This window comes from Eretmochelys imbricata, chromosome 1 (assembly GCF_965152235.1).
Source record: "Eretmochelys imbricata isolate rEreImb1 chromosome 1, rEreImb1.hap1, whole genome shotgun sequence".
Taxonomy (NCBI): Eukaryota; Metazoa; Chordata; order Testudines; family Cheloniidae; genus Eretmochelys; species Eretmochelys imbricata.
Window position 1 is genome coordinate 288714162 of NC_135572.1, and position 26712 is coordinate 288740873.

The window sequence follows — 26712 nt, forward strand, 5'->3', positions numbered from 1 at the left end:
TTCCTTTAAACAAATTACATCTTGAGTGAGAAAAACCAGATGTGTTTTTTAACGTTTGTTTGAATTTTGAAAATTTGGGGCAAAATGGCAAAACTCCAGTAGATTTCAATGGGCCATAATTTCATAGAATCAAAGAATATCAGGGTTGGAAGGGACCTCAGGAAGTCATCAAAGCAGGACCAATCTCCAACTAAATCATCCCAGCCAGGGCTTTGTCAAGCCTGACCTTAAAAACCTCTAAGGAAGGAGATTCCACCACCTCCGTGCTTCACCACCCTCCTAGTGAAAAAGTTTTTCCTAATATCCAACCTAAACCTCCCCCACTGCAACTTGAGACCATTACTCCTTGTTCTATCATCTGCTACCACTGAGAACAGTCTAGATCCATCCTCTTTGGAACCCCCTTTCAGGTAGTTGAAAGCAGCTATCAAATCCCCCCTCATTCTTCTCTTCCGCAGACTAAACAATCCCAGTTCCCTCAGCCTCTCCTCATAAGTCATGTGTTCCAGTCCCCTAATCATTTTTGTTGCCCTCTGCTGGACGCTTTTCCAATTTTTGTAGTGTGGGGCCTAAAACTGGACACAGCACTCCAGATGAGGCCTCACCAATGCTGAATAGAGGGGAATGATCATGTCCCTCGATCTGCTGGCAATGCTCCTACTTATACAGCCCAAAATGCTGTAAGCCTTCTTGGCAACAAGGGCACACTGTTGACTCATATTTGGCTTCTCGTCCACTGTAACCCCTAGGTCCTTTTCTGCAGAACTGCTGCCTAGCCTCTCAGTCCCTAGTCTGTAGCAGTGCATGGGATTCTTCCATCCTAAGTGCAGGACTCCACACTTGTCCTTGTTGAACCTCATCAGATTACTTTTGGCTCAGTCCTCTAATTCAGTGTTTCCCAAACTTGGGACGCTGCTTGTGCAAGAAAAGCCCCTGGCGGGCCCGGCCGGTTTCTTTACCTGTTGCATCTGCAGGTTTGGCCGATCGCGGCTCCTACTGGCCGTGGTTCACTGTGCCCGGACAGTGGGGGCTGCGGGAAGTGGCATGGGCCGAGGGACCCAGTGGGAGCCGCGATCAGCCAAACCTGCGGACGCGGCAGGTAAACAAACCAGCCGGGCCCGCCAGGGGCTTTCCCTGAACAATTCGCCTCCCAAGTTTGGGAAACACTGCTCTAATTTATTTAGGTCCCTCTGTATCCTATTCCTACCCTCCAGCGTATCTACCACTCCTCCCAGTTAAGTGTCATCTGCAAAGTTGCTGAGGGTACAATCCACGCCATCCTCCAGAACATTTCACCCTTTATGCTCATAAAAGTGAGCTTGAAAGTCATGGTACAGAGTAAAAAAAGGAAACCACAGTTCAGACAAACAAGCCCTTTAAAAGTACACAGCTCTTTCTATGCAATTCAATCCTAATGAGAAACTCAGCTGTGGCGCACTTTGTTTTGTGCCCATTGACAGCTAGATTTATGACTGGAAATGGCCGTAGCTGATGTAAATTGTCATGGTTCCATTGACATCTAAAGACTATGCCAACGTACAACAGCTGATGATCTGACCCGTAGTCACAAAAAAAATACAATTGAATTTAGTAAGGATTTCAACCCATATCTAGAGGGAACCCCAAGATAGAACCTTGCTGAGTGGGCCACAGGCTAGCACAGCTGTAAGGATTTGTTCAGTTACTCCCTTTTTTGAATCTAGATTGACTTACAGAAATAAAAATGTTCTGTTATTAATACTTCAGCTTCTGACATTTTGATTTGATCTTATTCTCCCAGTGTCACACATTACGAGATAGGCTTCTCAAGGTTCCTCACAGAGCATTCAGTAATAATAATGTCTTGAAATCCTAATTTATGAACACTCCAGTTTCTGCAAAATGATGAAGAGGATATTCTAAGTGAGACATCTTAGATAAAAGAATTTGCAGTTGAAGTGCTAACAGCGTGTGATCCACTTTCTCTGCATATTTAATTTAATGAGTAGAGGTCAAAGGTATTATTTTAAACCATTGCTAAGCTATTAGTAGGAGAGCTATGTAAACAAAGAAATATACATTCCTATACTGAGGTTTTTCCCACATGCTACTCACCAGATATCTCCTCTAGGCACTGTTTGGCAGTCTTACTGTATGATAAATCCATTTTAGTAGGACTGGTGCAGGAGTCAGCAGGTGGTAAAGAGGTACTGTCATTTTCTGAGTGTGTTCTGAAATCAACCAAGAAGACTCATTATAACAGATGTCTGTTATACACACAGCAATGGTAAATGTTAATTCAGGGCATAACTGACATCTTTTTGCACTGTATTCATCTCAACAAAAGGCATACAGTGAAAATATCATGAATGCCACATTCTACCCTCATTGCATGGTGCTACATTCTGTCTTAAACAACACATTTCACCAAGGGAGTAAGGACTTTACATCCCTACATAAACAACCCAGAGTTGAGTCAAGGAATAAGCAGGGGCCCTTGTTTGCTTAATCTTTCCCTGACACAGGTAGGCAATATTCAGGCAGGTAACAGTCTAATCCCCAACTCAATGGCCAGAATGGCTAAGCCAGCATCTATGTATATGTGAGGGGTATGAAGCATAATGACAGGTTTCAGAGTAACCACCATGTTACTCTGTTTTTTCTCAAAAAGAAAAGGAGTACTTGTGGCACCTTAGAGACTAACCAATTTATTTGAGCATAAGCTTTCGTGAGCTACAGCTCACTTCATCGGATGCATACTGTGGAAAGTGTAGAAGATCTTTTATACACACAAAGCATGAAAAAATACCTCCCCCCACCCCACTCTCCTGCTGGCAATAGCTTATCTAAAGTGATCACTCTCCTTACAATGTGTATGATAATTAAGGTGGGCCATTTCCAGCACAAATCCAGGTTTTCTCACCCCCCACACAAACCCACTCTCCTGCTGGTAATAGCTTATCTAAAGTGACCACTCTCCTTACAATGTGTATGATAATCAAGGTGGGCCATTTCCAGCACAAATCCAGGGTTTAATAAGAACGTCGGGGCGGGGGGGAGTTAGGAAAAAACAAGGGGAAATAGGTTACCTTGCATAATGACTTAGCCACTCCCAGTCTCTAGTCAAGCCTAAGTTAATTGTATCCAATTTGCAAATGAATTCCAATTCAACAGTCTCTCGCTGGAGTCTGGTTTTGAAGTTTTTTTGTTGTAATATCGCAACTTTCATGTCTGTAATCGCGTGACCAGAGAGACTGAAGTGTTCTCCGACTGGTTTATGACTGTTATAATTCTTGACATCTCATTTGTGTCCATTTATTCTTTTACGCAGAGACTGTCCAGTTTGACCAATGTAAATGGCAGAGGGGCATTGCTGGCACATGATGGCATATATCACATTGGTAGATGTGCAGGTGAACGAGCCTCTGATAGTGTGGCTGATGTTATTAGGCCCTGTGATGGTGTCCCCTGAATAGATATGTGGGCACAGTTGGCAACGGGCTTTGTTGCAAGGATAGGTTCCTGGGTTAGTGGTTCTGTTGTGTGGTATGTGGTTGCTGGTGAGTATTTGCTTCAGGTTGGGGGGGCTGTCTGTAGGCAAGGGCTGGCCTGTCTCCCAGGATTTGAGAGAGTGTTGGGTCATCCTTCAGGATAGGTTGTAGATCCTTAATAATGCATTGGAGGGGTTTTAGTTGGGGGCTGAAGGTGACGGCTAGTGGCGTTCTGTTATTGAAAATTGAAAATTTCCATTCCACCATCAACCTCAGCCTGGTCCAGTCCACACAAGAGATCCACTTCCTGGACACTACAGTGCTAATAAACAATGGTCACATAAACACCACCCTATACCGGAAACCTACTGACCGCTATTCCTACCTACATGCCTCCAGCTTTCACCCTGACCACACCACACGATCCATCGTCTACAGCCAGCTCTGCGATACAAACGCATTTGCTCCAACCACTCAGACAGAGACAAACACCTACAAGATCTCTATCAAGCATTCTTACAACTGCAATACCCACCTGCGGAAGTGAAGAAACAGATTGATAGAGCCAGAAGAGTTCCCAGAAGTCACCTACTACAGGCCTAACAAAGAAAATAACAGAACACCACTAGACATCACCTTCAGCCCCCAACTAAAACCCCTCCAACGCATTATTAAGGATCTACAACCTATCCTGAAGGATGACCCAACACTCTCTCAAATCCTGGGAGACAGGCCAGTCCTTGCCTACAGACAGCCCCCCAACCTGAAGCAAATACTCACCAGCAACCACATACCACACAACAGAACCACTAACCCAGGAACCTATCCTTGCAACAAAGCCCGTTGCCAACTGTGCCCACATATCTATTCAGGGGACACCATCACAGGGCCTAATAACATCAGCCACACTATCAGAGGCTCATTCACCTGCACATCCACCAATGTGATATATGCCATCATGTGCCAGCAATGCCCCTCTGCCATATACATTGGTCAAACTGGACAGTCTCTACGTAAAAGAATAAATGGACACAAATCAGATGTCAAGAATTATAACATTCATAAACCAGTCGGAGAACACTTCAATCTCTCTGGTCACGCGATTACAGACATGAAAGTTGCATGAAAAAAACTTCAAAACCAGACTCCAGTGAGAGACTGTTGAATTGGAATTCATTTGCTAATTGGATACAATTAACTTAGGCTTGACTAGAGACTGGGAGTGGCTAAGTCATTATGCAAGGTAACCTATTTCCCCTTGTTTTTTCCTAACCACTCCCCCCCCCCGACGTTCTTGTTAAACCCTGGATTTGTGCTGGAAATGGCCCACCTTGGTTATCATACACATTGTAAGGAGAGTGGTCACTTTAGGTAAGCTATTACTAGCAGGAGAGTGGGGTGGGGGGAGATATTTTTTCATGATTTGTGTGTATAAAAGATCTTCTACACTTTCCACAGTATGCATCCGATGAAGTGAGCTGTAGCTCACGAAAGCTTATGCTCAAATAAATTGGTTAGTCTCTAAGGTGCCACAAGTACTCCTTTTCTTTTTGTATGAAGCATAGTAATTTACTGCTGGTAAAGGCCAGCAGTAAATTATCCCTGGGAGCAAAGGGGGAAGAAATGGATGAATTGTAGGCATGTGTCTATCCCCTGGGGCATCCCTGGAGCAGTACAGTTTACACACAATCCCTTGCTTAGGGCTATCCAAAATCAAAATCTATCCCCAAATGTTCAAAGTTATGTGCAGTTTGGCTCCTCTTCATGATGTTACTGTTAGTCATGTGACCACCCAACTCTTGGGAAATTCTGAGATACAGGTAAAAATTATACATTTCTATTAGATTGCTAACAAATGACCAGTATTCTTGAGAACATATGTGAACTAAATATATGTAACTATTAAAATGTAATAAAATACATTGTTACACTACGGAGTACAGTACTGGATACCTTTATTTGTCATTAAACAGGGGTAAACTATTACGCAGTCAACATTTCCCAAGGGTTCGTACAATAGTTGTCTCTTCTTAGGAAAAATCTGCAATGTCTCAGAAAGCAGGATGGGGAAACTGTTGGTAAATGATGATTTTTAATGGTCATCACTGTGTTTGTACATGAGCGGAAAAAGAACACAAAAACGGAATGGTGTGAACAGGGTGCAACAAGACACACAACTCCCTCTAAAAATCTTAATTTAGAGTTCAGTTTTGCCATCCTTACATCCTGTGCTGATAATCATAAATTACATGCCAAAACACTAATTGCCTCTGGTTTCTGATAAGGGCCTGCTAAATCCTTTTTTATATATATTTTCCAATTTTGAAAGCTTAAAATTACATCTAGACTCCTAAAATTCCCATTTCCATAACATATTGTGGGAAGCACAAGATGCCCTTTGGGGTGGCCCCAGCATAGATGCCGTTCATAGGAGTAACTGATAAAAATACTGGATGAATTTGAGGATTAATTTTAAAAGAAATTTCTTTTATGAAATAGCAACCTGTTAATTATTTTCCTACATTTACTTCACAGTTGCGTATTTAATGGATTTATTCAGCAACTCATTTAAGTGAATGAGGGAGCAGATCTCAATATACAAAGAACCAAACACATCTGTTTCAGTAGAATTCTTACCTCTTTATGGTACTCAAAACTGTATTAAACAGAAATATAAACACAAATGATAGCTTGCAACATGCGTAGTTTTTATAGCCAGTTTTTGTAGTTTTGGGGAATGGTGAAGAAGCAAATGTCTAACTGCCATCATATGAACTGGTTTTGATTCTTGGGTGTTATTTCCTGTGACACACTAATTATTTAATTAATTAATACTACAAGGAATCCATGGGCTGCAAGCACGGCATTCCCACTCACATCCCTGGTAGTTTTACGCTCAAGGTTTTTCAGAATTGCGTCCTAAGTAGCAGAGTGACAATGAGGAATCTCACTCAGCAGTAAAGACTGTATGGTCATAACTGGGGTAGGAAGAGGTGAAAAGGCTCCTACCCTGATGGGCAATTTTGTGTCAATAAAATGAGAACCATCCTAAGCATTCTCTTGCCCAAGCTCAACCCAAACGTGTTTAGCAATATGACACATTTCATTTATAGAACCTTGTCCCCCTCTATTTTCTTTGCTCTTCAAAAACTTGATTCTAGCTGGGACCAGGAGTGGAAGTAGTGAAATACTGTGAGAAAAAACACTTGCAAGATTTCTACACCAAATTTGCAGACCTCACAGGCAAGGTTGATTGTGGCATAGAAAACTAGGCACATGCCAAGGACTTACCTCTTGGAGCCACATGATGACATCATAATCCAAGCTATAATTTAAAAATGTAATTATATTTCTAGTCTTCATTGTTGCAAAGAATAACTTCAAAATATGAATCAAATGTAAATGATTCAGTGGTGTCTTCTTGTGTTTGCAGACAGCCAGAAACAATAGCTCGGGAGGCATGAAATATCTGCCCCATTTATCTGACTCAAAACTGGAAGTGTGAGGGCAATGTAAAACAATTTGGGTTTGCTACCAAAATAAACAACACAGAAATCGCTGTACTGGCTGTATTTGGCATTTTCATATTTAAATACATAAAACCTCAGTTGTTTTGACTATCTAAAGCTTCTGCAGAATTTCCATGGAAGAACTCAAGGATCTTGCAGCAGAATTTAAATTCAGCTTGCAGTGGAGTTCATGAAACCTTCTATTTATTCTGGAAGTGGGAGGCCAAGAAGGTATCTGCTCCAGAAGAGAGAGGAACAGCAGCCACTGGAGCCGGGGGTGGGCATAGGGGTGTGGGTGTGGGGGGAGATGCTTGGGTCCCATCACCACTAGAGCACACCAAGCCTCTGAAACTCTGGGGGCCCTTGCTGACACAACCTCAGTAGAAACTCAGTGATTGGGCCCTCCTTCTGATGCCCCATCAGGGCTCTGCTAGGGTGACGGCAGTGGGCACACCCACATATACAGAATCCTCTGCCTCGGTGGATGAGGCTGAATCCTTCTTTGGGATGTACCCCTGCTTGCCCAGGCACAGGGGAAGAGGGAGGCCCCTGCCTGTCCAAACAGGAGTGGTATTGGGCTCCTCAGCTATTGTAGTGGTGGACCCTGCTACTATTGTTCAAATTAAGGGAGGATCAAGGTATGGCTGTGGGGGCCACATATGTGGGTGTGTCTAGAGTTTGGGACTGCTTTAATCTGGCCATGCCTACAGGGTGTGGTAGTTTGAATAAGGATCTGATCAAACATCCAGATGTTCCTATGCTTAATTGGACCATTTTAGTTTCACTTGTTGCTAATAAATATCTTCAGCAGTGAAGACTGGTGCAATCTGCATTGCGAATGATAAGTCTTTTCCAGTGCACTGAGGGGAGCAAAATCAATGGAATCATACTAATACCTGGTGTAACTCCAGTGACTTCTCTAGAATTACATCAGGGATTAATTTGACCCAATGTCTGCAGGCTAGCACACAGAAAATTAAATAACTTGCTCATTAACCTTAAATATTACTCCTCCATCCCTCTTTGTTTTTTTAATTCTTGCACATCTGTGTTGAGATCAAGGAAAGCAAATAGAATTGCAGGTGAGGCAAAGCCCCACCACTGACTTATCTTCTAGCGCTGAACATTTGCAATGAAGGTTAATTAGTTCTAATTAAACAACTGTCATGAAAATCTCCTTTCTGTTTTAATCATGACAATAGGAAATGATTTTTACCTCCAATTGGTCTTCAATAAAACGTGTGTCAACTTGTGCCCTCAACTACATCTGTGAAACCCCACTAAATTTAGTTTAAATTAAACTGTACAAGAATAACTAAGAGCAGAATTTGGACCTCTGCACACAGTAATTAATATCTTTAATACATTCAATAACTTCCTGTTTTTAATGGAATATCCACCTTTTGATAATCACAGATGACATCTAACATTTTATTACTTGACATTCCGAAAGATTCCATATGATGTTTTTTTAAATTTTTCTGACAACTCCCAGAGGTGCAGCTGTCTTGGGTGCATTTTATTGATTATTTGATCTGAGGGCTAGGTCAGCGTCACAACTATACAAAAATATATTTAAAAGAATAATCATTAGGCAATAAACAACAGGTAACTGAAGTACTGGGCTTTAGTTTTATCTGAGAAATAAGCCAAAAATGTTTATTGTAATCTTCCCCCTCCCCCACTCTCCCTACACATATTCTCTCTTTACCTGCTATGTTCTGTTGAAAGCATTGGCCTCTCCTCATGAAGTAAAGATGTGTAAGGAGGGAGCTGTTTCAAATACCTTAGTGTGTTTTTGTTGGAAATAAAGCATGTAGTGGGCAGTGTTATAATGCTAGCTATGATTGCAAGACTTTGTAATTTGCCATCTTCATCTCACAACAGGGAATGTAAATGGCAGATTCAGACAAATCACTCCTGTGCGTTTCTGTGAGTTGCCAATTAACAACAAAAATGACTTGCTGTTTGTTTAGCAGCACAATCTATCGTAAGCTATTTCATAACCAATATATAAATTACTGGGACAATGGGTGCAACTGAAAACTCAACATTCACTACCACAGTTGGTGACCACAGTAGTTTCTTATCTTTAAAACAGGAGACACTGAGGTATTGGCAAGCACTGCTGATTGGTAAATGTTGAGTTGTAAAGAGCCTCCACGGTAACTAAAGGGAGCAGCTAAACTCTTCTCAAAATACTACAGCTAGGATACAAATCTCCTTAATAGTCCAGTGCCATTAATTAATCATTTCTCAGTGCCTATGGAGGTTCAACCCTACCTTAGCACCCATGTCCCATACTTCACCTATCTTAGCAGTACAAGTCCCATATAACTGCAAACCCTTACCAGTGGTCTAGTAATAAAAGTGTCTGAACCACCAAACAGGAAGAGAAGTAGGGAGCAGTTTTTAGTAAACTGTTAACTGTTTCATTAATTAAACCAATATTGAAAATCTTACTCCCGACAGCATGCTGAGGTGTAAATGTTTTCCAGACAGTCCTTCATTTAGCAATTACTCTAACTTCATGAATATTGTTATGAGCTGGATGAAACCTTGTAATAAGTTGATTTAAAACCTCATTTAAACAGATGTGTGAACAAGCCCTTCATTTAAGATAGTTGTAAGAGACAGTTAAGGTGCAACATCTAAAACAAATCCTAACAGAATCTGCCCAGAAACTAGCACCAGAGGGTTCCATTAGGGGCGTGTGTGGAGGTGTGTGTATGTGTATTTATATATATGTATGTATAAGTGGAAACTGAGAACAGAGAAGGACAGAGAGAGGGAGAGGCAAAGAACGCCAAGCAGGGCCCTGTAAGCACAGTGTGATCCTGGGAAAAACTAGAGAGAGAGCTTTTGAGTCTGGTGTTGGCTAAAGAGGCTAGGGGTTAGAAGCTAAGAAACTGCTCCTTTTGCTCTTGGTTCCTCCTGAGGTTGTGATTGCTTGCAAGAATGGCAGTGGCACATCCTTAACTCCACAGAAAATGGCCAGAATGCTGCAGGCAGCAGCAGCTCCCTTATAACCTTTAACCCAGTGGTCAAGGGAATCTCCCAGGATGTGGGAGATGCCAGTTCAATTCCCTCCTCTGCTTGGTGAGGGGAAATGATTTGAACATCGGCTTCTGATTTCTCAGGCAAGTGCCACTGGGCTATGATAGATTTTGATAGGGGTCTCTCTTGTTGAAGCTGTTGCATTGGCCCTGAGAGAAAATAAGAATGATTCTATAGTCCAGTGCTTAGGGCACTCATCTGAGAGGTGGGAAATCCACATTCAAATCATTTCCCCTCATTAGGCAAAGGAAGGAGCTGAACCACTTTCTCCCTGGTCTAAGGCTCTCACGAGGGCTCAGTCATGAGATACATCCCTGGGCAGCTAGACTGAGGTGTTGTGCACAAGTTTAGTTGTAGAAACCAAGGCACCTAAAGGACTTTACAGCAAAAATTTAGGCATCAGGGAGATTTAGGCACCTTCAAAGTTAGGCAGCAGTTAAACATGTTTTTTGAGGAGCTCAATGGCACCTAAAGTTTGGACTTAAGCTTTTAAAGTGGAAGTTGGGCACCTAAGTCCTTTTGTGGAGCTGGACCTATCCTTCTGCTGTAATTATTGTACGAGTTCATAAAATAAGGCTAAATAATACTATAAACATTTCAATTATTTCTAGGGCTGTCAAACACAGAATACAAAGTACAAAGTGCTCACTTTATATGTATTTTTGATTCCAAATATTTGCACTGTAAAAAACAAAAGAAATAGTATATTTTAGTTCACCTAATACAAGTACTGTAGTGCAATCTCTTTGTCATGAAAGTTGAACTTACAAATGTAGAATTATGTACAAAAAATAACTGCATTTAAAAATAAAACAATGTAAAACTTTAGAGCCTATAACTCCACTCAGTCCTACTTCAGCCAATTGCGCAGACAAACAAGTTTGGTTACAATTTGCAGGAGATAATGCTGCCCACTTCTTGTTTACAGTGTTACCTGAAAGTGAAAACAGGAGTTCGCATGGCACTGTTGTAGCTGGCATTGCAAGATATTTACGTGCCAGATGCGCTAAAGATTCATATGTCCCTTCATGCTTCAACCACCATTCCAGAGGACATGCTGATGATGGGTTCTGCTTGATAACAATGCAAAGCAGAGTGGACTGACACATGTTCATTTTCATCATCTGAGTCAGATGCCACTAGCAGAAGGTTGATTTTCTTTTTTGGTGGTTCGGGTTCTGTAGTTTCCACATCTGAGTGTTGCTCTTTTAAGACTTCTGAAAGCATGCTCTACACCTCATCCCTCTCAGATTTTGGGTGGCATTTCAGATTCTTAAACCTTGGGTTGAGTGCTGTAGCTATCTTTAGAAATCTCAGATTGTTACCTTCTTGGCGTTTTGTCAAATCTGCTGTGAAAGTGTTCTTAAAATGAGCATCATCCGAGACTGCTTTAACATGAAATACATGGCAGAATGCGGGTAAAACAGAGCACGAGACATGCAATTCTCCCCCAAGGAGTACAGTCACAAATTTAACAAATGAATTATTTGTTTAAGGAGCATCATCAGCATGGAAGCATGTCTTCTGGAATGGTGGCCGAAGCATGAAGGGGCATACTAATGTTTAGCATATCTGGCACATAAATATCTTGCAACGCCGGCTAGAAAAGAGCCATGTGAATGCCTGTTCTCACTTTCAGGTGACATTGTAAATAAGAAGTAGGCAGTGGTATCTCCTGTAAATGTAAACAAACTTGTTTGTCTTAGTGATTGGCTGAACAAGAAGTAGGACTGAGTGGACTTGTAGGCTCTAAAGTTGTACATTGTTTTGTTTGTGAGTGCAGTTATGTAACAAAAAAAAATCTACATTTGTAAGTTACATTTTCACAATAAAGAGATTGCACTACAGTACTTATATATGAGGTGAATTGAAAAATACTATTTCTTTTATCATTTTTACAGTTTATACAATTTTTATTACAAATATTTGAAGTGAGCACTGTACACTTTGTCTTCTGTGATGTAATTTAAATCGATCGATTTGAAAATGTAGAAAAACATCCAAAAATATTTGACAAATTTCAATAGTTATTCTATTGTTTAGAATTGTTTAGATTAATTGCGATTAATTTTTTAAATCGCAGTTAATTTGAGTTAATTGTGTGAGTTAACTGCAATTATTCAACAGTCCTAATTATTTCTTCATTTAATGTAATTCAAGGATTGCCTTTTAAAGATATATTTTTGATTGTGGATAATACATGGGACATATCCTCAGTTGGTGTAAAGTGCCACAGCGCCTTTGACTTCACTGACTTCATTGACACAAGGACAATTTACACTAGCCCATGGAGTGGATTTGTCATTTGTGTTACTATTCAAGCTTTTATTTAGGTTTTCCTTTCTGTGGAAGATTGGCAGTGTACACAGCCCAGATCAGAAAGAGAAAATAATATGTAAGTGCAAAATATTATCCTCACTACTCTAAAACTTTTAGGGGATACTGTGTACATAATATTTTGGGGCAATAAAATGTAGTCAATAACTACAAATTAATATAAATTAATCTATCCCTCTCATGACCTGTATAAAGTATAAGCGATGATGATGTAAAATCCCTGACATTGTGGGGCAAGATTAAAAGCCTTTCCTTTTCAGCCTTGCCTCTTTCTTCCCTTTCCCCTGCAACTGTATCTCCATTGTGCTACTTTGCTCCCTTCTGTATCTGAACGCTTAGCAGCACCGTGTGAAGGTGAGTAAAATTCCATGGTCAAATGCACTGAATTTCAGTGATGGTGTAATTTACACCAGTTTTGTAGTTCCCTCAGTGTGTAAGAAGCTGTAGGCTAAATTAGCACCAGGACTATTTTAACTAACTGTACACCTACTTAGACCCTTCTATTACTTTTCCTGCTACATCCCTCTCATCAAGCCTTTTGGCAAGTAAACTACACTCGAGGGTAGCATAGAGAGTGGCTCAGGCTAGTTGCCCAAGTACGTACCTAGGTGATCCAGTCTGGTTTGTATTCTGGCAGCTGACCCGAGCCATTGCTCATGCTACCCCTTGCTACACTGCTATTTTTAGCATGCTAATTGGAGCAGATCTAGCACATCTGTCTATCTGTGCTAGGAAGCATGCTCCCACTTTCAATGCAGATGTACCTTAGATCAGTTGGACTCTGTGGACCAAGTCCAGAGGCGACGTGTATAGGATTGTTAGTTGCACATTCATAACTGTGTTTGAATCTAAGTTGTTATGTTTTGAGGAGGCTGGAGGAATTAAGGTCACATCAGTTTAGATTCCCTCATAGTCAAATCTATGGTCTCTTTTCTTTGAAGAGAAGGGGTGATCCCTGATGAATCTGCCTGCCCTGGTGTTTAAGGGGGATAAATATGACATCAGATAGCAATTGTGCACTAAGGGTTCAAGGCTGACACTCATAATAAATCCTTTCAGCGCATCCTAATGGAACATCTGAAGAAGTGGGTTTTTTACCCACAAAAGCTTATGCCCAAATACATTTGTTAGTCTTTAAGGTGCCATCGGACTCCTCATTGTTTTTGTGGATACAGACTAACACGGTTACCCCTCAGATGGCTTATGGAACATTCTCTTTTAGATACAACACACTAATAACAACTATGACTCATTACCTACAACACATAATGACTACTATGCCATCATACTCCTTGTTGAAAGAAAAATACATGCTCATCTCACAAAGAAACTCCTTTGCAACAGTCCCTACTACTACTCTACTATCCCTAAATCCACATTAGTGTCACTGTGGCCAAAGAAATTCTCTGTAATTGTATAGTATTTGATATTCAGAGGTTACCATCAAGTAACCCAGCTAAAGTAATAACTTACTTTTTACATATGGTACATTGCTGGGAGCCTATACAGGTTGGACCCTTGTGTTGTAGCTGGTACAATTTTATAGGGGTTTGCAGGATTACATATAGAATTTTGCTGGGTTTCTGCTGAATTACACTGGGCCTATCACTTTACAAGGACAGCAGTGTATATTTGCAGGAGTTGGGCATTTTTTCCAGCTGACAGCACTGTGGAAAAAACAGTTCTTTTGGACAATGATTTTTGTTTATCAGCCCATTATTCTTTGGAGTTATTTTAGCAGCTAACAGGCATACTTGAGAATTATGTGCATACATTGCGGTGGCCAACTAAGAAAACAGTTGTGTTTACTAGTGCGAAAATGCAAATACACCAACCTGGCTTTACATACAGTACTATTTACCATATGCCCCCCAGGAATAATTATGCTGAGTTTGTAAATATGGATATTCTGTCTCTGATTATATTTATACTCTGCTATAAAATCATTGTCTACTATTTTGAAGACCTTGAGACCCGCAAGGAATAGAGTTAGCGTGTATCTGCATTCAGTACAGGATCTGTGGGACAGATTCTGCTCTCAGTTCCACAGATGTACATCTGAAGTAACTCCAGCCAAGTCAGTGGAGTTATTCTTCTTAACACTGGTGTGAGATTAGATTTTGGGCTTTGGAATTGTTTTCAAGCAAGATTTAACTTCAAATACAGTTGGTTGAGGCATTCTAGGGATTACTCATAAAGCCAAATTCTATTGGCAAATGCACTTGAATCTCCCCTTTAATAGTCCAAATGTATTTTGCATTTTGATGCAGCATAACAAAAAGATAACATATTTCCATATTGTAACAACATGCAATGAAATGGCATCACCATGTGGCAAATGTTAGTTTCATATGCATTTAAGGGCAGAATGGGGTCCACATATATCTTTATATTCATATATATATTCCATTTTATATTCAGTATAGTAAATTGCATATATCACTGAAGTTGTTTCAGGCCATGAATTACCATAATATGTGATCTTTACTCAATTATTCAGAATCACATCAATTCATTAAATATTTCTCTTACACATGCTCAACTATATATTTAATTGAAGAGGCCAGCTATTGAATATTAAAATAAATAAAAACTACGCTCTATGGCTTTTTCCCCCTCATAATTTTTGGAGCTCTGTTTTTAATCACAATAAACTTCAATAATTTATCACTCACCCACATTGGTTCTGAAGCCGTGTTTAGTTTTACATAATGATATATGCTCCCTCTGCGTCTACTCCAGCACCTCTTTAATCTTTAGCCAATTTTTATCTACAAGTTCCACTTGCTAACAAAAACTGCCAGCCTATTCTACTTAATAATACATTTCTCAGTTTATCAAATTTTCCTTTTTTAAATGTTTAATTTACCCCCAACTGAATTTAAAAATCCTCCAACAGCTGACATTTGAAACCTTATTAAACTGCAATCACTATTACTGAAACCAGCCATAATAGTAGCTTCCCTTATTATAGCTTCCTTATTGTGTAAAATGAAAATCTCTAGCCGCCATAGTTTACCTCTTGTTTTTCAATCCATTACACCAGATCCTACCTAATGTAAAGAGACTGTTGCCCCCTTACTAACTAACATTCAGTGGGGGGGGTTTTAGTTGCTAGCTCCCAGTACTCACAGGGGGGGTCGATGGGGAATCACGACCCTGTGACAGCCAGTCCCCAGGAACAATGGGGAGAGGCCAGTGCTCCAGGTCAATCTGAATGACAGGGCGGGCAGGCTAATCAGAGACTCAGGAGGCCAGGGGGGGTCCCGTCCTCCATGTGAGCTGGATTTGCCTGCGTCAGACAGAGTGGGGCTGAGCTAAGGAGCAAGCAGGGGCCCAAGCTGAGCCAGGGAGCAGAGCTGGGCCAGATCCAGAGGGACCAGAAAAGCAGCCCAGAGAGAGCAGACTCTGTCCTGGGAGCAGAGCTGCAGCCCCAAAGCCAGAGGCACAGGCCAGAGAGAGCAGACCTGCCCTGGGTTCAGAGCAGCAGCAACCAGAGGCAGAGGGGCCAGAAAAGCAGCCCAGGGAGGTGGAGGCAGAGCAGCAGCCGTGCTGAGGCAGAGTGGGGCTGGAGCTGTCCGGAGCCGGGTGTCATGAGCAGCTGAGGAGAGCAAGGGGGACCCTGGGCAGTGGGCCCAGCACAGGGAGACACCTCAGCCAGGATGCTCTGTAGGCCAGACTTGGAGCGGGATTGGTAACCCCGACAGGGCGGGGGCAACGCTGGGAAGAAGGGTCCTACCACTTAGAGCCTGAGAGCGTGTGGCCACCACCAGTGCAAGTGTCCAACTCACAGCATCCCTACAGCACAGCCGGGGCCTGAGAAGGAGGCCTGGGACTTACAAGGAACAGACTGTGAACTGCCCTGACATTCCAGAGACACTGTTTGTGATGTTCCCTGCCACAGAGCGGGGTGATGTGTTTCCTTTAACCTTTCCCATTTTTCCTTATTCTTTTTAAAATTAATTGTTGATTAAATAACTTGCATTTGCTTTAAATTGTATGTAATGATCAGTGGGTCAGAGAAGTGCCCAGTGCAGAGAGAGTACCCTGGAGTGGGGACACCCTAGCCCCTGTCCTAGGTGACCGCAGCAGGGTTGGGGGTCGAGCCCCCCAGGAATCTTGGGCCCAGTCTTGTTGGGGTTACGAGGACTCTGCCAGACTGGAGAGTGGAAGGGGAGTCCTCAAGGGCAGGGAGGTCACTGGGTAAAGGAAGTGGGAGCAAGGACTCAGATCCTTTCGCTAGCCCACTTCACTGGGGTAGTGCAGAAGCCAGGAAAGTTCCCCACAATAGCAGGACTATTCCCCTGCTTACACTAACATAAGAGATTATACCTTCTGGTTAATGTAAAGCTGCCCTTCTGCAATATTGTTATGCTGGGGTCAGTAGAGTAGAATCAGGATGCTGCAATCTACCCCCATGCTAACCCAATTCGCCCTCGGTGAATATTTGCAAGAATTTTTAAATTATTTCCCTCGCTAATGCCTCTTTTGTGTCATCTTCTGTGATGATTCCAATAAAGTTTACTTTAAGAATATTTAGGAAACAGCAAATTCTAAGCAAATATTGCAGAATACTGGCAGAAAATAGCTTTTGAAATCTAAGCAAAAGTATTCAACACTGGAAATCTGATTTTAAGAGTTATGCTCATCAGCCAGAAATGTATCATGTGACTTGCATACCCAATCAAAACAGCTTGAATTTCAAATGGCAAATACTCACAACAAACTGCCCATGTATGAGCTACAGACCAAAAAATGTCCACGGCAACTATTCATAGAGTCATTTCGAGTAGTGCACAAATTTTAGGAAAATCATGTTTGTGTACAACTTGGGAACAAACAGATAAAATCCACTAGCCGTTTGATTCTCTATGAATTATTCTATCAGTTCCAGTTACACTTCTTATAAATTATAACACAAAATTGTTTTAGTGACCTTACCTATAAATGAAAGGAGCTACCGTGGCAGTGTTTGGGTGACTATATTGCTGTTGTTGAGGAAGTTGGACGATGCCATTTCCTGTGACTTGTCCACTGCTTGCAGCCATTGAAACAGAAAGAGCTGCAGAAGAACCAGGGGCCAGAGCTGGGCTGGATTCCTTTCCTTCAGAAGAAGCAAGACTACAGGAAGCAGAGGCTCTCTCATTAGCTTGTGGTTTCGTTGTCGATTGAGACTGGTTGCCCTTTGTAGTCCTGAATTTTTCAGACTCTTTACTTCCTGCACAAACAGGTGATGCACTCTGCTTTGCTGTTGGTACCTTTGATCCAGGTTTTGGTATCCCACTAGAGGAGGGAATTAAACTTTCCTTCTTGGCTGCTGTAGCCTTGTTCCCCTTTGGGATCAAGCTTGCAATTTTTGAGCTCTTCTTTGTCGATGTTTCAGCGACCTGATCCTTCTCTTCCTTTACTGTTTTCTCCGTGCAAACTTTATTTTTGTCCCTGTTCTTTTCCTCTTTGTCCTTTGGCTGTAGCAAAGTCTTTTTATTGCTGAGATTTTTGCTTCCAGCTTTTGGAGGGGTTAGCTTAGGCGACGCTTTAGGGCTGCTACTGGTGGAGCCACCACTATTTCGCCCACTGCTCAAGCCGTCCGTTTCGCCACACTCCGAAAAGGCATCATCTTCTCTTCCGCTGTCACTGGGTCCGGAACTTGATGACAAGGGGGGTCTTAAAGCAGTCCTAGCATTAACCAGTTTGAACTTTTCCAGCATGGATTTCTGTCCGGATGAAGGGGGTTTTGCTCCTTCAGAAAGGGGTGGCTTGAGCCTGTCTGAAGATGGAGTTGGGGACGTGGCGGGACTAGGCTGCTTCACGGACAGCATGGTGGAGGTGGCAGTGTGTTTGACATTCATGGATTTGCTGCGCCAAGGCTTGCTGGCACTTGGAGAGGGTATGGCAGAGACCGGCTGCTGCCCAGTGCTGGTGGGATGCTGCACATTTCCATTCATGCCTGCAGATGGGTGAGGGCCTTTTGGTGAATCTGTTTTTAAAAAAAGAGTAAGAATCATATATCTTGCAATGACAGAATTATTTTTCTTCCCCCTGCTCTAAAATGATATTCTGATTAGTTATGCCTTTAAAAGCACAGATAAAACTGAGATTTCAAAAACGGACAGAAAATGCAGTTTATATTAAACTTGGTTTATACACAGAAGGCTACAGTTAAGTATATGGTTTGCAAAACGATAATGTTTTTGCTTCTCTGTCATTGTTGTTTTAGAGTGTCCATCTCTCAGAGCTGAGGAGAACATGGAGGCACCATGTAACTTTCACTTCTGAAACTAAAGCTCTTAATAATTAAAAGATTATAATCGTATCTTAATATTAGATCAAGAAAGCATTCTGATCAGAAGATGTCAGATGCCTGATGTGTCAAAAGAATAGTAAATATGGCAGGCGACCAGCTTGGCTTAACGGTGAAATCCTTGCGGATCTTAAACATAAAAAAGAAGCTTACAAGAAGTGGAAGATTGGACAACTGACCAGGGAAGAGTATAAAAATATTGCTCAGGCATGTAGGAATGAAATCAGGAGGGCCAAATCACACCTGGAGCTGCAGCTAGCAAGAGATGTTAAGAGTAACAAGAAGGGTTTCTTCAGGTATTTTGGCAACAAGAAGAAAGCCAAGGAAAGTGTGGGCCCCTTACTGAATGAGGGAGGCAACCTAGTGACAGAGGATGTGGAAAAAGCTAATGTACTCAATGCTTTTTTTGCCTCTGTCTTCACTAACAAGGTCAGCTCCCAGACTGCTGCGCTGGGCATCACAGCATGGGGAGTAGATGGCCAGCCCTCTGTGGAGAAAGAGGTGGTTAGGGACTATTTAGAAAAGCTGGACGTGCACAAGTCCATGGGGCCGGACGAGTTGCATCTGAGAGTGCTAAGGGAATTGGCGGCTGTGATTGCAGAGCCATTGGCCATTATCTTTGAAAACTCGTGGCGAACGGGGGAAGTCCCCGATGACTGGAAAAAAGGCTAATGTAGTGCCAATCTTTAAAAAAGGGAAGAAGGAGGATCCTGGGAACTACAGGCCAGTCAGCCTCACCTCAGTCCCTGGAAAGATCATGGAGCAGATCCTCAAGGAATCAATCCTGAAGCACTTACACGAGAGGAAAGTGATCAGGAACAGTCAGCATAGATTCACCAAGGGAAGGTCATGCCTGACTAATCTAATCGCCTTCTATGATGAGATTACTGGTTCTGTGGATGAAGGGAAAGCAGTGGATGTATTGTTTCTTGACTTTAGCAAAGCTTTTGACACGGTCTCCCACATTATTCTTGCCAGCAAGTTAAAGAAGTATGGGCTGGATGAATGCACTATAAGGTGGGTAGAAAGTTGGCTAGATTGTCGGGCTCAATGGGTAGTCATCAATGGCTCCATGTCTAGTTGGCAGCCGGTATCAAGTGGAGTGCCCCAAGGGTCGGTCCTGGGGCCGGTTTTGTTCAATATCTTCATAAATGATCTGGAGGATGGTGTGGATTGCACTCTCAGCAAATTTGCGGATGATACTAAACTAGGAGGAGTGGTAGATACGCTGGAGGGCAGGGATAGGATACAGAGGGACCTAGACAAATTGGAGGATTGGGTCAAAAGAAATCTGATGAGGTTCAACAAGGATAAGTGCAGGGTCCTGCACTTAGGATGGAAGAACCCAATGCACCGCTACAGACTAGGGACCGAATGGCTAGGCAGTAGTTCTGCAGAAAAGGACCTAGGGGTGACAGTGGATGAGAAGCTGGATATGAGTCAACAGTGTGCCCTTGTTGCCAAGAAGGCCAATGGCATTTTGGGATGTATAAGTAGAGGCATAGCCAGCAGATCGAGGGACGTGATCGTTCCCCTCTATTCGACATTGGTGAGGCTTCATCTGGAGTACTGTGTCCAGTTTTGGGCCCCGTACTACAAGAAGGATGTGGATAAATTGGAGAGAGTCCAGCGAAGGGCAACAAAAATGATTAGGGGTCTGGAACACATGACTTCTGAGGAGAGGCTGAGGGAAGTGGGATTGTTTAGTCTGCAGAAGAGAAGAATGAGGGGGGATTTGATAGCTGCTTTCAACTACCTGAAAGGGGGTTCCAAAGAGGATGGTTCTAGACTTTTCTCGTGGTAGAAGAGGACAGGACAAGGAGTAATGGTCTCAAGTTGCAGTGGGGGAGGTTTAGGTTGGATATTAGGAAAAACTTTTTCACTAGGAGGGTGGTGAAACACTGGAATGCGTTACGTAGGGAGGTGGTAGAATCTCCTTCCTTAGACGTTTTTAAGGTCAGGCTTGACAAAGCCCTGGCTGGGATGATTCAATTGGGGATTGGTCCAGATGTGAGCAGGGGGTTGGACTAGATGACCTCCTGAGGTCCCTTCCAACCCTGATATTCTATGATTCTATGTCCCAGATGTCAGTAAATTAGCAAACATCTCCAATCACAGAATTGAGACGCTGAAAGGGAAAAAGATGGATTTTGAAAGATAACAAAAGTAAAGATTTTCCTTTCTGGTTTTTGAGAAATACAACACTTACGTTGAGAAATCTATACTAGAGATAGTGGTCTGGGAAATATTGTTTCTGTTCCTACAAGCAAAAAATGTCTAGCACATATACCAACACGTCTCTGGGCCACTGCCCTGAAATGTCTAATTTAATTCTACCTTTTGGGCACCATATTTCTTTGCTAGGACTGATGACAGAGGTTTGATTACAGTGCATTTTCCAGGACAGGAGAAAATATATCAGAAAGTTTCACTGTTGACAGTACTTGATAGCAGTTGCTAGTTCTGCAACAGCACAACACTGACAGTTATTTAGGATCTGATTCTTATTTACTTTAATGGCTAGATCCACAAAGGGGATTTAAGTTTAGTGTTGCAATACCTAACTTCAAGCACGCTGCTGCACAGTGGAATCCGCAGCCCTATGATAGACACCCAGACTCCCTCCTATACAATGCACGGGGAGAGTTAGATGCCTAAGAATAGGATTCACAAAAGCCAGCAAGGTGAGCAGAGAGCTGCCTAAGCTAGCCAATAGGAAATGCCAAGGAGAGGGGTGTGGCCCAAGCTCCACCCTTCAAAGAGATTTAGGCACTTATTTCCAGGCTGGAGGGAAGCGCCTCCCTCCACCCAGGATTCAGAGCCTTGAACTCTCTCTTGGAGTTAGACACCGAAATCAATTCAACCCTTTTTTGCCAAAAACAAGGAGGGGAATCAGTGGCCTTATACTCTGTAGCCCAGTGGATTCACCTCGGAAGTGGGAGACCCGGTTTCAAGGCTCTACTCTGACTCAGGAGGAGTTGAACTTGGGTGTCTCCCAGGCTGGGTGTGTGCACTAACACCCAGGCAATAGAATTTTCCAGGGTGGGGGCTCTCTCAGTCTTTCCTGTTGAAGCTGTTAGAGTCTATAAACAGGTTTCAGAGTAACAGCCGTGTTAGTCTGTATTCGCAAAAAGAAAAGGAGTACTTGTGGCCCCTTAGAGACTAACCAATTTATTTGAGCATAAAGCTTTCATGAGCTACAGCTCACTTCATCGGATGCATAAATACGACAGATGCAGAGGCTGGGTTCTGACTCTCACATCCCAAGGGAGTGCCCTACCCACTGTGCAACAGGGTCAGTCTCACTCTCTTTTTGGCCCAATGGATTATTTATTTATACACAGTGAAACAGCTTCAAAAGGAGAGATAGGGAGACTCACCCCAGAGTACCCCCTAGCTCAGTGGGTTTCCGACGTCCTGGGGAAGTGCTCTTACCACTGGGCTATAAGGTAGAAGACAGCTTCAGCCTGGGTCCCAATCTGGTTGACATACTCTAATGTGACCTGAGTCCTACCAGATTGGATCCCACAGGCAAGGTAGGGGATGCCTAGTTTGTTAATCTTGCTGAGGGTTAGGTGTGAACAAGGCACTGGATATCAGGATTCTAGCAACTGTGTGCATACCCATCAGCAGAAACTGAGGATTTCTCTACGTGAGCATTTAGTTCTCGGCAAATTGAGGTGTGTATCTTTTCCACGCTAGCCTGCCCAGTGCTCACTGAAATGGGACTAGATCAGAACACATTAATGAATGTTAATGTGCATCAGCAGGGTCCACATGGACATTTAGTCCAAGGCAGGTTGATTTGGGATAGATTCATGCATGCCCCAAATTTACCATGAACAAATTGTTTATGTAGACACACCCTCCTGTGTCTAGGGAATGTGGGCACACGCTGGGTTAGGCGGCAGCTGAACAGGGATTTTGAGGATCTCAATTTGGGATTTAGGTCCCAAAGTATGAGGTAGACCACTAAATCCTTTTATAGATTAGTCCTAAAACCCATTTGCAGTGCCAGAGCAGGACAAAGGGGCTTTAGTATAAATGAGAATCAGGCCCTCTGTGTAATAATCAATACAGTTGAACATATTTTAAACACTAACCATATTTTCCAACAAGCAGCCTGCCTTCTTAAGCAAAACAGACTGATGTATGAAAAACACATGCATTGGGAATGAGCTCTTTTAAATTAAGCCCACATTGCTAAGTGTGGGGGCCTGAGTAGTTGAGTGCTACTTGCTGGTTAACATTACTCTGTGGCATCAGAGAAACAAAGTGTTAATGGTGATTAAACCCATTGAAACCACCAAGTATGTTCTCTCAATTATTGTGCATAATTGTATTAGCTCAGATGATGTTTCAAGTTAGTGTATTTTGTATTGTTGCACAGAATACCAGGAGGGCTACTGAAAGGATGCTTAGACGTGTCCATATTATTCAGTGTCAATTTCAGAGTGGCAGATACTTCTGAGGCACCACTACAAAATGTCCACTTGAAATACTGTTCATGTGTTACCAAAACTGCATTTAAAGCTTTATGTAGAAACGTGAGCCCAAGGTCCAAGAATCTAAATATTATAGTTAGTGAGAAAGGACACTAGCAGCATTTCTCCTTCGAGTGTTAAACCAGGGCTATTTACAATTCTGTTTCTTGCACTATAAGTTCTATAGCTCAAAGATTGCTTTCATTGTTAAATGAAAGCAGGTTACCAGCTCATAAGAGGGAGTAGAGGCTTGTAAGTATCCTGGGAGAGGTGCCCTAATTTTTCTTCAACGAAAACAAAATACAGCAGTATTGACTCACACTGCACTTGTATCATAACAATAGGCACCATAGATGCACAAAATCTGTTTCTTCCTAACATAAATACAGTATTAGTTAAGGTCAAGAATCCAGATCCTAGTGATGCCATCTATCAGGCTATCTCCATCTTAAACAGATGCTCTATCTTATTTTTTCTAACACCCGTCACGATAATATGCAGGCCCTGCCCAGATGAATTAGCTCTGCATGCCTATGCCCACAGTGGACTTCACAGAAGATTCTGCTCTTTATCCTTCCCGAGTTCCAGGAAACTCTGTAGGATTTAGTTACTGTGAGAAAACTTTAGCAAATAGATGGAGTCTACGGTGGTCTTTAAAATAGGTCAGAGTTTATCTCATTCTAATCTCTTCTGGTAGCTTATCCCATAAATACACCCCCAAAACTGGGAATGCTTTGAGACAGATCCTAGCCTTTTAGTGGCATGAAGTAGCCTTCAAGCAGGGCCTACTGTGGTACTCCTGTAGAGCCACCTCCTTCCCAGCCACCAGTGCAGAGGTTGCGGTTGGGCCGCTATTATTTTCTGGTGAGCCCCAGCTGCTGGAGCAGAGCCTACGGGCTGTGGATTGCTGGTGTCGATTATAGCAAGGTTTAGGCTTCTTTAATTATTCCAGGGACCAGTCTAGTGGCTGATGGCCCAGGATGGGAGGTGAGCAAAGACTCCTTTGCACTCACATCTGGACATGCACTGAGTACTCCTTGATTACACGTGAGGATTGTGGCCTTTATTCCCAGTTTTCATGCGCTTCATTGTTAAAAGTGTTAAAAGTATATGCAGACTATGTATAACAATATATGACTCCACTATGTTCTGGTGTGTTAACTCTGATATTCTGGTATCTCTGTAGGTTACTAGTTTTAACTTGTGTTCATTTACTTACAAAAAGTATTGATTTAAAAAAAACCCACAAAACAAAACCTCCCTTACCATATCTCCTTTGGAGTAATATTAAGCTTGTGTAATGAAGAGACAGTAGTAAACAAAGTAAAAATTACTTTTTGGCATTTCCTCAATAGCTTGTTGTGTTGTACACACAGCAAGTACCCACAGGCGCCTTCAAGTCACTGCTTCATAACACATATATCACAAATTGTAATCAGCGCCAGATACGTTACAGATGCACTCAGAGCTTTAATTTGGCTCTTAATCTTTAATTTAAATCACACCCTTAATGTTCCTTAAAGAGAGTTGTTTGTGTGCCCAAGTGTATTATCAGTAGTGCATCGTACAATTAATAAAGTGGAATAAAAGGATTTGTTTCCTGATACTGAATGACCTTGTCTCCCAACTAAATGCATTCCTTCAACCTGCAGATCTGTTAGTGTGCTGAGCACATTCAGTTCAACTCAGCTATTTATTACATGACATCTGTCCCCACCTTGTGGTAATTTTGATACAGAGTGAATCCAAACAACATATATCTGAGTATTTAATTTTTACATTTTAGTTTTACATCTTAAATCTGTAGGTTACCAGCTTAAAGAGTGAAGAGAGGTTTTGATTATTATGGCATAAGGACACTAACTTTTCTTCTTCAATAACAACAACATAAATCAATATTTCCAGCATGTTGATTCAAGCTGCATATATGTAGGCTTGGCAGAATTTGATTTTTTAAAAATAATTTTGACGGAGTGTATCCATGTTTATTTTTAAGCTTTTTTTCAATTTTTATCTATTTAAATTTTCACAGTTGAGTGAAATTATGGGTAGGGTCACCAGATGTCCCGATTTTATAGGGACAGTCCCGATTATTGAGTCTTTTTCTTACATAGGCTTCTATTACCCCCCACCCCTTTCCCAATTTTTCACATTTGGTGTCTGGTCACCCTAATCATGGGGGGGACAAGCAATAATTATTTAATGACAATATATGTGGAGATTCAAAAAGTTAAAGCTTTAAAACAAAAATTGTCAACATAATACATACAAATATACTAAGTAAATACCCTTAAATCAAACTTTAATAAGTCCTCAAGCAGCATTTGTCATTCATTGCCTGTCCATAATGCCCTTCATTTTCCGTTTTCACTGATTTTTATTGCAAAAGTCCCAGGTTTTACATAAGCTATTATTTGTGGGTGGTGGTTGTTTTTTTTTTTTTCTTTACTGATTTGCACCACAGTCCTGGACCACTCAAGTACATGAAAATACCGATTATGTGAAGAAAATCAGATACGTTACATGAGGTAGCTGTATTTATGTTAATAATAAATTTGTCTGAGTGTAAATACGAGGCTTTCTGTTAAAGCAAGCAATGTAATGGAAGATATACGTACACACTCACATGCATGCATGTGCACACACATTGTTAATGTGCAGTCCATGAAATAAACCATTGAACTGCTTTCACTTTCAGTTTTCTTACTTCTTGCTGTTTGTTGGGTTTGTATTTTTATTTTGGTGCTCCAGTCCCCCAGTGTTAACCACAATATTTACGCAGAAAATTGTGAAATTAATTTATTGTACTGATTTTCACCTGCTTCTATTTTTTTTATAATACTGATAAATTCCTGGGAAATTTTAAACAAAATACAAATTGAAACCTTTTTGTCAATTTCTATTTTCATCAGTGGAAAATATGTTTTTGTCAGTTTGTGCATGTATGGCAAAATCAACATTTACTGACATTTAACAAAAAAAGATCAAATTCTTCCAAGCCTGTACATATATCATGGCAATTGGCATCAGAGATACATGAAATAAGATATTCTGTTTTCTTGTAACACATATACCGTATTAAAGTCCAGAATCCAGATACTACAGACAAACGTAAAAATCCTTATGTAATTTACGTTATACTTTGTCAGGCAAACTATCTCCATCTTAAACAGATGCTGTATATCTGTATACCAATAGTCCATCTTTATGGATAATGAAGTGGAATAAAAGGTTTTGTTTCCTGATACTGACTGATATATTTGTGTATTTAATTTTTAAATTTTATTTTTACGTTTACATCTTAAACTTGTTGTCAGGGTTCCCTCCCCACTCTGAACTCTAGGGTACAGATGTGGGGACCTGCATGAAAGACCCCCTAAGCTTATTTCTACCAGCTTAGGTTAAAACTTCCCCAAGGCACAAATTCTTTGCCCTTGGATGGTACGCTGCCACCACCAAGTGATTTAACAAAGAATCAGGGAAAGGACCACTTGGAGTTCCTATTCCCCCAAAATATTCCCCCAAGCCCTTATACCTCCTTTCCCTGGGAGGCT

At 41.7% G+C, this 26712-nt stretch overlaps 1 protein-coding gene across 2 annotated transcripts in view; it reads right to left on the bottom strand.

Moving 5' to 3' along the window:
• Window positions 1-26712, bottom strand: part of NAV3 (neuron navigator 3) — a 358104-nt gene that overhangs the window by 164374 nt on the left and 167018 nt on the right. For both annotated transcript variants that reach the window (XM_077832689.1, XM_077832681.1), the window contains exons 8-9: window positions 17315-18350; window positions 2095-2210 (exon numbers count right to left, since the gene is read on the bottom strand). In XM_077832689.1, coding sequence (XP_077688815.1) covers window positions 2095-2210; window positions 17315-18350 — 1152 coding nt within the window. The remainder of the gene's footprint in view (window positions 1-2094; window positions 2211-17314; window positions 18351-26712) is intronic.